We start from the raw sequence: 12796 nt of genomic DNA, 5'->3' as shown, positions 1-12796 counted from the left end.
TGACAAACAGCACACACACACACATACATAGCAGTACATTTTGGCTGCCTCTGTGCCAGCTAGCTATATCAACCATTAGTCTGTGCTCTGTAAAAAGGAGAGTAGTAAATATTGTGACCAATAAATAAATGGCAAAGAACTGAGCAGTTAGACTTCAGGGGCATAATCTATATACCAAAACCACTTCTTTAAGTTAGGATTTTTTGGGTACTTAGAGAACCACAGATAAAAAACAGCTTGGGAGTGTGCTCTTTATCAACACTGTAAACATGTTTTGGGTCGCGTTAGTAAGTTTTATTGTTTACGATGTTCAAACAATCAGAATTTGTTAGTCAATAAACAAATAGTTTTCATTTATTTATGATATGTACTGCAGTGTTTTTTTTTTTTTTTTCAAGCTGTCCTCATTTGTTCTTTGAAATGCATGCTGGTTCTCCTAGGCATTATTTATTAATATAAGAAGGTATAGTGCTCCCTTTTGTCAGTGTGACAGTACTCATGTGCCTATATTGTATTGTACATTATTAAGGCATGCAAATCTTCTGTGTGTTGTGACATTAATGAAAAAAATGTGAGAATTAAATGTTTTCAAGCCTTCCTATCAATCAGGCTGTACAATAAACTGTCATATAATTATGTGTTTTGTAGGGAAGATTTTCTTGCAAGCTGTAAAGCAATCTGCTATAAGTAGCGGCTATTAACTAACATGACATTCTTGCTAATATACAGTCGTAATCAAAATTATTTAACCCCCACTGAAAATCAGGTTTATTGTCAAAATGTACAGACTTTCAGCTGTTTGCGATGAACAAATCAAACAAAAGCAATTGTAGTAGCTCAACACAATGAATGCTTCAAGTGGTTTCCCCTGATTAAACTGAAAATGCAATTTATAATGACTTCTCCAGTCTCAAATGTATTCAATCCCCTGTATAAAATCCCTCATAACAGCACAATTATGCAAATAGATGTCTCAAGCACGCCCGATGCAACTAACCAAGTGCTTTATTGGTTGCACCAGGTATGCTTGAGCTGGAACACTTGAAATACCGGAAATGGCTAGGGGTTTGTTGAGTGTCACATTGAACTGCATGTTAGAATTATGGCTAATTCAAAAGAATGGTCCACAAAGTTAAGAGAAGAGATAATCACCTTTCACAACAAGGAACAGGTAAAAAAAAGATAGCAAAGGCACTGAATGTTCCTAGAGACACCATTGGAAGCCTAGTTTGCATGTTTAAAGTTGAAGGAACAATGGTTACATTATCTGGATGAGGCAGAAAAAGGAAGCTATCAAAGGCTGCAACCAGATTTCTGAGAAGGCAGGTTGCGAAAAAGACCTGCAGCACAACTTGGTAGCAACAGGCACTGAGGTTTCAGTGAGCACAGTAAGATGCATACTAAATGCAGAAGGATTCCATACCAGAACTCAAAGACGTAGACCACTAGTCCCAAAAACAAAAGAAAAGTCGGCTCCAATATACTACAAATCATATAAATAAGCCACAGAAGTTTTCGTTTGGTAATGCTATTCTGTGGAGCAATAAAACAAAACTGGAACTGTTCGTCCCAATTAATCAGTGATATAACTGGAGGAAAAAGAAGGAATGAAGTATATGCTGAAAAGAACATTATATATGCAGTCAAGCATGGTTGTGGCTTGGTGATACTCTGGGGCTGCTTTGCACCATCTGGATCTGGAAATCTGCAGTGTGTGGAAGGCAAGATAGATGCATTGAAGTATCAGGAAATCCTAAGAGAAAACTTCATGCCATCTGAGGAAGCTGAAGCTTGTGCGTTATTGGACCTTCCCGAGAATACCTCAAATTCCACCAAGGTTTGGTTGCTGCAGAAGTCCTGGAAAGTTCTACAGTGGGTATCACAGTCACCTGACTTGAACCCCATAGAAAATCTCTGGTGGCATTTAAAGAAGGTGGTTTCAGCACGCTAACCCAAGAATAGTACTGAACTGGAGACCATTGCCCATTAACAGAGTGCTAAGATTCTTCAGGCACGCTGCCAGAAGCTGGTGTCTGGCTATGCATTTCATTGGAGCAGGTCATAACAGTATCAGGGTGCTCTACTAAGTACTAAAGACATTTGCCATAAAGGGGTTGAATAATTTTGAGACTGGAGATGTCATTATAAGTTGTATTTTCAGTTGAATTTGGGAAACCACTTGAAGCACTTGTTGTGTTGAGCTATTTCAATTGCTTTTGCTTGATTCTTCATTGCAAACAGCTCAAAGTCTGTCAATTTTAACAATAACCTTGATTTTCAATGGGGGTTGAATAATATTTGTTACAACTGTACATTAGAAGCCGATAAGGGGCCAGGCATTATTTAACCCCTTAAGGACACATGACGTGTGAAATGTCATGATTCCCTTTTATTCCAGAAGTTTGGTCCTTAAGAGGTTAATGAATGTTCTTAAAGGAATAGCAAATTTCAAGTGGCACTATCACTTTGTAAAGACCCCTGACGGTGATAGCGCTGCTGGGGGTCTGGTGGCTTGGAGGGCAGGGAAAGGTAGGTTCTATTGAACCTGTCCCTCATGGGTGCTGCCATCTCCTTCCAGCAGGTCCTCTTCAGTGCTGGGAGCCAAAGTCACTGCTCTATTCTTGTGCTTGCCTTGGAGTATAAAATTGAGATCTATGGAGGATCCTGCGAGATCGTGTGATCCTCTTAGGTAAAGCAAGTTCCCTGCTTCTGGGGGGATTGAAGCTTCTAGACTGTGGTAGCTCTTTCCAGTGTCTAGAAATGTCAGTCATAGGAAATATACAGAGACAATGTAGTCTCTTGTTTGTCTCAGTATATCTCTTGACTAGGTTGGAATTTCAGTGAACTTCCAACCCAATCAATATGAGTATTTAATAAAGATTCTATCTTTATGAAATACATATTTATTTATTTATTTATTTTTTGAGGGAGGGAGGGTGGGGGGGGAAGGGGGAGGTGAGGTGGTGACAGTGCTGATTTGATTTGGATGCTAACTATGAAAGTTTCTAGATATAACAATTAAAAAAATGAACTAAATGCACAATTTAGGCAATAATGACTCATTTGCTATTATTGGCAACAAGCCTCTTTCAATATCACAAATAAATAATAAAAATCTACACTAATTCTTCAAGATGCTAACATACAAAGTTCTCTCCTTTGAACAGTTAAATAGATAAATCAGCACAGTGTTAGCGCTCCAAAATTAGGACTAACTGATATGCTGATATGCTGTAAACTAGCAATAAAAAACTTTCAATAGCATAAAATGAAACAAAATGTCCTGTAAATATTTCACAATTTATTCAATGTAATCATGAAGATCTTCATGTAGCAGGATGAAAGGATTCTCAGATCTTATCAGACAGTGTATCTCAAACATTTTTTAAAAAGTCCCATAGAGTACCTGCTTGCTTGTTTATGTTTTGTTTTTTTGTACATGTTGAATGATATGGATTTATCCGGATAGCTAAGGCTATCAGCAGCAAGATGGTGTTTTAATTAATTGTCCTTGTTCTAGCCGACTTGCCGAGTGCTCACTAGATACGTGTTTTTAACCCAGTCCTCAGGGTACAGCAGCAGACCAGGATTTAGACATTCACATTTGCGTTCCTACACTGATACTGGAAAACCTCAACCACTGGTGTGCCTTGAGGACTGTATCAGGAACCATTGGCGTACTGCACAGCAGGACCATCATTAGCTGAAATCTGAATTAGGAAGTGGTAAAAACACAAACTTTATGGTTCTTGGCTTCAAAAACGTTAACACTTTAGTACAAAAAGGTAAATAATCTCCTGGGATTAACAATATAAACAATTATATGTGCACAGTGCTACATTTGTTTTTATTTCTGCTCCTGTACTATATGAATCCCTTTTCTAATCTCCTTTCTCTTGTTATTCATATAAAAATGTATGTTTACTGCAGATGCAGCAATTCTTTTAACATGGGCTGCTTGGGGAGATTGTAGAAGGCATTTATACATTAGACAACAGAGCTAAACAAAAAAAAACAACTGTCTTCCAACTGCGAGCATTTCAATCTCTCTTAAAGGAGCACTATAGGGTCAGGAACACAAACATGTATTCCTGACCCTAAAATGTTAAAACCACCATCTAGCCACTTACTTGTATTCAAGTCTGCATCTGTTTACCTTGTCCCTGTTTCCTTTAGACCTGCCCACCGCCATCATCAGAAGTGGTAGCCTGATCCAATCACAGTGCTTCCCCATAGGATTGGCTGAGACTGACAAGGAGGCAGATCAGGGGAAGAGCCAGCACAATTAGAACACAGCCCTGGCCAATCAGCATCTCCTCATAGAGATGAATTGAATCAATGAATCTCTATGAGGAAAGTTCAGTGTCTGCATGCAGAGGGAGGAGATACTGAATCACAGGATGCTGTGCACAGTGCTGCCCTGTGCTCTGCTGACAGCAGATCTGAGTGGGTGGAGGCATATTATACATTGTATAAATTAATCTCTATGAGGAAAGTTCAGTGTCTGCATGCAGAGGGTGGAGACACTGAATGTTTGGATGCATTTTAGGCAGCCATGACACAGGAAGAATCTCTAATAGCCATCTGAGGAGTGGCCAGTGAAGTTATCACTAGGCTGTAATGTAAACACTGCATTTTCTCTGAAAAGACAGTGTTTACAGCAAAAAGCCTGAGGGTAATGATTCTACTCACCAGAACAAATTGAATAAGCTGTAGTTGTTCTGGTGACTATTGTGGCCCTTTAATAGAAACCATTACATGCCTTTTACTTCTTACTAAAAGGACCTCTCCATACCCATAAATCATTTCAGTTTGCTGGGTGCATGAGTGAGGAGTATCCCATGATAAAGCCACTTTAAAAGTGCAGATTTCTATGAGAAATCAGCAATTTTATTATTAATTAATTAAACATCAACCCATGGTTGTCAATCAGTCAGGGAGGTTTCTTACTCCTTCTGTTAGCTCTCTTGAGCAAATGGAAGTTACAGGCGCCCTGTACTTAAGCGAGTCTGCCTCCCTCCACATAACTCTTGTCAGACCTCAGACCACAACAACTTTCTTTCCTAACACCGTGCAGTGAATGCACATGTGGACTAATTTCAATGAGAATCCTCTGATTATTAACTAACAGTCTCTTCTGGGGAAAAGGGTATCTTGCAAGCTATTTTAAGATATACCGCAACTGAACACATGCATGAAAACAGCTGGTTTAAGGCTGCTTATGACCAAAGGCAGGGTGCCAGATTGGGGCCCACTCCTAGAGCCCTGAACATTGGTTCTGTAAGTGGTGGGTGTCAGAGTGTGTGTAGTGGCTGAGTTTTGTGTGTGTGGAGGAGCCTGAGAGCTGTATGGGGGGCTGAGTGTGTTTCTAGCATTGTGTCCCTGTGTATGTAACTGAGAGTGTTCATGCGCATTTCTGACTTAATATGTGTTTCTGGCATTGTGGAACTGTGTATGTGTCTGCAAGTGTGTGTGCAATTCTGAATGAGTGTGTTTGTGTCCCTGGCATTGTGTATCTGCCTGAGTGTATTTGTGTGTGTCTGGGAACATATGTGTAATAGTTGCTTGTGTTGACAGGGTGAAGGGTTTGACTAGGTTAGAGGGGTGAAGGGAGTAAGTGTGACAGACTTAAGGGAGTGAGTGTAACAGGGTGAGGGGGATGAGTGTGAGATTTGGTGGGTGTCTGAGTGTGACAAGGTTTGGGGGTGAGTGGGTGGCGTGTGTTGTGAGTGGGTGGCGTGTGTCAGGGGCATTGAGTGTTACAGGGTTGAGAGGTGAATGGTACAGGGTTAGTATGACAGGGTGGTTAGTGTAACACGTTTGGGGATGAGTGTAAGAGAATGAGGGTAAGTGATTGTGATAGGGGGAAGGGTTGGTGACTGTGACTTGGTTAGGAATGAGTGACTGTGGCATGGTGAGTGAGGGAGTGATAATGTATGGGGGCTGACACAGTATCTGGGGAGGCTGTCTTAAGCAAAGTCTACCCAAACAGAAATGCCTTTTATTTTTATTTTTTTTTCCATTATTACATTTGCCACCCTGCTGCTTAACGCCTGCGCATAAAGGTGGGCAATCATATATGCCTAGGTGGTCTGGTGGATTTTCTGTTTGTCTGGTGGGCCCCTGGTGCTACCACAGGCCTTTTGGTATGGTGCTCTGTGAGGAAGTCATATCACGGGCAAGGAACTGCAGACAGATGACGGACCACCATGCACGCTATGCATGAGGACATCCAGCATCACCCGAAACCCTATAGTAAAGCAATGTGAGTGCAGCCATTGCAGCATGTGCGCATTAGCTCTCCCCCGCCCGGGACAACTGGACTCAGGTAAGTGACAGAAGGGAACTTACTTCTGAACAACGGGGGGGGGGGGGGGGGGGGGGGGGGAGAGGGCATGACATTATGACATAGGAGGGCACTATAGGGAGCTATAGCCAGGAAAACAATGTTGCTTTCATGGTACTATATTTTCCTTTAAGTTAAAGGAATGCTATAGGGTTAGGAATACAAAGTGTACACCATTTAGCCCCCTGCCCCCCTTGCTACCCTTAAATGTAATAAAAACTTGTCTTATCAATCAATGCATTTCTATAAGGAGCTGCTGATTGGCCAGGGCAGTGGTTGGCTCCACTCCCATCCTGCCTCCTTGGCTGATATAATCAGAATCGATGATCTCAGCCAGTCACAATGCTTTCCCATAGGAAAGCATTGGATTTGCTGAGATTGTCCATTCTGATGATCTCAGCCAAGGAGGTGGGGTGGGGGGGAGTGGGTAAGGGGAGCCAAACACCACCCTGGCCGATTAGCATCTTTTCATAGAGATTCATTAAATCAATGCACATCTATGGGAAAAAAGGTCCAATGAAAAGTTCAGTGTCTTCATGCAGAGCGTGGAGATGCTGAATGTTAGTGCTGCACACTGTGCAGCACTTGCCCAGAAACCACCTCTAGTAGTCGTCTGAGGAGTGGACACTAGAGATGTTACTAGGCAGTAATGTAAACATTGCCTTTTCTCTGAAAAGTCACCCTGCAGGGACTGACTACACTCAACTGAACAAATACAATAAGCTGTAGTTGTTCTGGTGACTATAGTGTCCCAATCTAGAAAGATCTCCAACTCCAACAAGTAACATGATCTTTCTGTGTCACATTTAATTTTCCTTCATTTCTCTCCCTGGCACCTTGGCTTTTTTACCTGATGTTGGGAGGACTAAATAGTAGTGTAAGTACTGTATTATTAGCACACTGCATTTTTGGACAGTTTAAGGGCATTTAGCAGCACTTGGCCTATAGGCAACCTATAAACGTAGTACTTATGCACCCTGAATGATGCTTCAATTTGCCATCCATGCCCACTCCTTTCTTCTCCTGATATCAGACCTGAAATCTGTCAAGACAGAATTTTTCCCAAGACTGCTATTTCGACTTTCATTTTACTAATTGGTTCTCAATTCACCACAACTTTCTGTTTATGTAAATAGCTGCCACATTGTGCGGTGTATTTTGCGTCAGGGACATGCAACCACTTTCCCTCTAAAATACATGTGTTTATTTATTTTTAATGAGGGTTAGAATAAAAGGTTTAAACTGGAAGCTCCGTACAATTTTACATGTAATTGCAGAACACATTAAATAACACCATATGGCTCCATTTTGGATAGCATTTTGTTTTTTGTCGTATTTTTATTATATAACATATATTTCAAAGAATAGAGCTACCACTGACGTGAATTCTACTGGAGACGAGCTTTAACCTGTCTGTTAGTAGTTTGAGCTATCTGAGTGTGTGCTTTGCTGTATGTGTGCCTGTATCTCTTTCCGCCGTGTGTTTCTTCAATCACTGTATTCAACTCTGCATGTTTTGTATATTTGGGGTTTATTATTTTACTGTTATTTCTGCTCCATCATACAATATTGTGGTAAATAGCAGAGGAGGTAGATTGTGATGTCTCATATCTCATGAGGGTCCTGACTTGTTATTGTTATACCATATTGCCTCATATATGATGGGCAATTTTATTCTCTCCACAGTGAATTGTGGTAAATATAAACTAAAATATAGAAACATTTTGAAGAATTTAAGCTGAGAACGCAACACTGATATAATAGGTGAATTGGACAGATGTTTCAAAAAGGTTAAGGTTTTCCCCCTAAATTGTGGAGACCTGACAAGGGAATGCAGTACATTTTGCGAAAATAAAGTTCTTTACGATTAGCAATTTTACATGTAGGTGACTCCATCACAATTCTAAATGGCAGTTTATCTCTGCTAGAAAAGACAGCAACTCCATTGCCAGGATGTGGTAAGGAAAAAAAATGGAAAACAGTAACACAGAATGTGTATTATATGGTGCACCTCAGAATGTATGATATATAAAGTGCTTTCTGTAAAATATACAAATTGTACACATTTCTATACATGGCAAGAGACTTCCTTTTTAAACGATTGGAATTACTAAGAACAAAAGGTAGCACACTGAACATTCTAGAATCCAATCATTTTCAGCATGTATAGCCCGTACAACTACCCACATTTAAATAAATGAAGCTTGGTAGCAGTTTGTCTTTGTAGCATGTTGGCATTGCATTCTGGTCATGTCGGGAACAGTCATGCAGAGATTTTTCTTGTAACATTCAGAATGTGTCTCTCTTTGTACCGATTACAGATGCCTCAGGAACAGTACACACACAGGAGCACGATCTCCAGCAACGAGGGACCCCACGTGTACAAGGTGGGGATTTACGGCTGGAGGAAGAGATGCCTGTACTTCTTCGTCCTTCTCCTGATGATACTCATCCTGGTGAATCTCGCCATGACAATCTGGATCCTTAAAGTCATGAACTTTACTATTGTAAGTAACCATGGAAACCAGCTATGGAGTTAAGATTGCAAGCAAGCATGTTAAGGGGAGCATTCTTTACTGCAAACAGAATTCATTTGCTGATTTGTGCCATAGAAAAGATGCAGTTAGAGGATTATTACACAGCAGAAGCTGTAGGTAGTCAATTTTCAAGGTTATCCCATGTCTTTAACTACATTTAATGTAGTTAGAATTTTATCTTCGAAATGTGGGCAGGAAATCTAAAAAGTAATAACGCTACATGCACTTGCATATTCTGGATTATAGAAATACGATCTTTCATGGCATACAGCATTTTAAACATCCGTCGACTTAAGGAGGTGCAGGGAGCAATGATTGCCATCTTGAATTACTAAAGTAAGGTGTGGTTTGGTGGAGTTTATAGCAAAGGTTTCTCCAAGATAAGTAAGGTTTAAACTTTTGCGCTTTACATAAAGACAGAATTTTTACGGAAAGCTCTTTTTGACTGTTTTGGAATTTCTCTACAATTCCAACTCAGTCAAAAGATATATATGAGACTACATTGTACACTCGTGTACTTGCTGGTCTTTGGAAATCTTTTGTACTGCTTAGAGGTTCTGCCCTGGGAACTGGCATCATCTTGCACAAAAGATGCAAGTAGCACAGTACAGAACAATTGCGAGACTATGTGTGGAAGACCCTGCAGTCTCACAGGCAGTGGCGTACACACGCTCCATGGGGCCCCGGTGCGAAACTGATCCGTGGCCCCCCCCCTACCGTGAACCTCTCCCCCCTGACTGTGGGCCCCCCCCCCCCCCCGACACATACATACAGACACAAACACATACACACACCCCCGGCAGAAACATACATACAGAGACACACACGCAGACACATACATACAGAGACACACACAATCACATACAGAGACACACACACAATCACATACATGCACACAGACACACATACATACACAGACATACAGATACACACATACAGAAACAGACACACACACACAGAGACACAGACACACAATCATACACACATACAGAGACACAGACACACAATCATACACACATACAGAGACACAGACACAAACATACATACACAGACATACATACAGATACACACACACACACACATACAGAGACAAAGACACAGACATACATACACGCAGAGACACAAACATACATACAGATACACACACACATACACAGACATACACACAGACACAGACATACATACACACATACAGAGACACAGACATACATACAGAGACACAGACATACATACACACATACATGCAGACATACATACACACATACACAGACATGCAGACATACATACACACATACACAGACATACATACACACATACACACATACAGAGACACAGACATACACACACACATACAGAGACACAAATACACAAAATGTTTCCTACCATGTGTGGGTCCAGTGGTGGCTCAGCCTGATGGGAGTCAGAGTTCCCACTCTGACTCCCTCCTCCTTTCAGTTTCCTCCCGCGCGGGCTCTCAGTATGCTGGGAGGAGTGACGTGCGGTCACTTCCTCCCAGCGTGTGATGATCTCATCACAGGGGGCCCGGTTGAGCACTTAAAGCGCTCAGCGCAGACCGGGCCCCCTTACAATCCATGTCCATCGGGTGGCCCTGACAGCATGGGCCGGGGCCGCAAAGCATGGCAGCTGCTACCCGGTCGCGGGGGGGCCGCAGGGCAGCCGGGCCCCCTGGAGTGCCGGGCCCGGTCGCAGCTGCGACCCCTGCGACCGCGGTACGTACGCCACTGCTCACAGGGTCTTCCACAGACCTCATTCTGTACTCTTGCGTATGGACTGTACACCCAGAATTTGACTCCACCCCCTGATGTGATGGGTCATGCCCATTTATCCACTTAGCCTCAAACTATATTTAATATTTATATTTGTATCATTACCCATTCAAAATTGTCTGATTCCACCTCCTGAAGTTATTTCCCAATTACAGTTCTAGAAAACAAAATATGTTGGTCTCTCTAGGATCGATGCAACATTATTGGGTTACATAGTTACATAGCTGAAAAAAGACTTGCATCCATCACGTTCAGCCTTCCTCACATTTGTTTTTTGCTGTTGATCCAAAAGAAGGCAAAAAAAAACCCCAGTCTGAACTGCTTCCAATTTTGCAACAAACTAGGAAAGAAATCCTTCTTGACCCCAGAATGGCAGTCAGATTAATCCTTGGATCAAGAAGCTATTACCCTACATTGAAAAATGATATCCTTGAATATTCTGTTTTTGCAAGTATGCATCTAGTTGCTGTTTGAACATCTGTATGGACTCTGATAAAACCACTTCTTCAGGCAGAAGTAATGTCAGATATCAGGCTAGGCAAGTCTGAGTAACCTATAACTGAAGTATGGGGCATGGGTTTTGCTTTTTGTTTTTGTTTTTAAACGTCACAATGCTGCCATAATTAATTGCTCAGATTCTCAGAAGCCTCTGCAGCCATCAATAAGGAAGGGAAGAAAGTACAGCAATGATAAAAAAAAAAAAAAAGTTTCTTTCTAATCACTTGGCGATGGGGTGCTGCCCCACTTACCCCTACTGTCCAGCCTCCAATGGTAGCAACTGCAGGGATCCCGGTGATAAGTCTGTTCTAAATAACATAAACAGTAGGGGGGCACAGTGAGGAATTTATAAAGAGAGGAAGCAACAGGGGACACAGTGAGAAGCCTATACTGAGTGGCAGCTCCCGGGGGCATAGTGAGGAGTTTAAAGAACAAAATCTCCAGGGGGCACAGCACGGAGCAATATATACAGCAATAGCATCATGGAGTGCAATGAGCAGGATATGCACTGTGGAAACTGAACGGTACATCAGGATTCATACACCAATAGCTTGAATCACAATTTTAATTTCATAAATGGTGGGAGCTTTAATAAGCACACTTTGAATGTTATATGTAGCAGGAGCTCTGCAGCGCAGAATAGTACAATATATCCAGTATACACACAATACACACAGAACAGTTAATGTATGCATCAGGGATTAACCCTTGCTCTCTGTGCCTGGAGAGATTAAACAATTATCTGGGATTGTTGTTTGTCTTGTTGTGCCGAAGAGTTCAGCTACCATTTCTGATCTGGGCTGACATTGAGGGTGGAATATGCAAAAGATAAAAGTTACCTCTCTAGCGGCACAAGAGAACACCATAAGAACGTCATCTAAATTATGTTTTTATGCTGCAAGGGCGCTGGCTTACCTTCAGGGGTTAAACTGCTCATGAACGTCTTAACCCCAAATTCTGTGCTCCAGCGATGGGTCACTCTGCCCCTCTGTCCTTCAGCTCTCTGAAATCCTAGGAAACTTAAGGCTAGGGCAGCATTGGCCAGAGGTGCTGATCATTAGCTTGGAGTGGTCCCCTGACACTCTAAGCCAACCAGGAGCTCACCATTCATAGAAAAGTAAGTACTAGAGTTCTAGGCTCACTAATATCAAGTCTGTGCAAATTTGACACACAAAATTTCATTCTTTGGCTGAAAGCAGTCAGCTGATGCTTTAGGCCAATGAATGGCTTGTAGGATTGGATCTACAGCTCTGGTGGTTATGGTTGGAGTAATCCCTGTAACGCCATTATTTGTGGCGGGGTTTTTGGCACAGCATAGTTTAAATTAAAGCATGTGGGCTTCAAGGCTAGATAACATAACCATTGCATTAAATAATATGTATGACCTTCAAGAACGTTTTTCCATTTTCCACTTATTGCTACAAAGGGACAAAAACACATACATGGTTATCTACTAAAGTGAACACTAAATAATTCAAAGTAAATTGAATTCCCTTTGAATTCGCAACAATTGTTACTTTAGCAAATAACCCTGATAAAAAACGGTTATAGCTGCTAACTAATGTAGTTATGAAATAAAGGTAATGTTGTAAACCTGTGGAATATCCTCCCTTTTTTTTTGGCAGCGA

General features: G+C 41.5%; 1 protein-coding gene across 4 annotated transcripts in view; it reads left to right on the top strand.

Annotated features, from left to right (window-relative positions):
- The window catches only part of SGCD (sarcoglycan delta), a 684711-nt gene that overhangs the window by 436128 nt on the left and 235787 nt on the right, over positions 1-12796 (top strand). For all 4 annotated transcript variants that reach the window (XM_063447832.1, XM_063447834.1, XM_063447833.1 and 1 more), the window contains one exon: positions 8668-8853. In XM_063447832.1, the coding sequence (XP_063303902.1) occupies positions 8668-8853 (186 nt within the window). The remainder of the gene's footprint in view (positions 1-8667; positions 8854-12796) is intronic.

This window comes from Pelobates fuscus, chromosome 3 (assembly GCF_036172605.1).
Source record: "Pelobates fuscus isolate aPelFus1 chromosome 3, aPelFus1.pri, whole genome shotgun sequence".
Lineage (NCBI taxonomy): Eukaryota > Metazoa > Chordata > Amphibia > Anura > Pelobatidae > Pelobates > Pelobates fuscus.
Note: the sequence above shows the minus strand (reverse complement) of the source record. Positions and strands in the feature narration are given on the sequence as shown.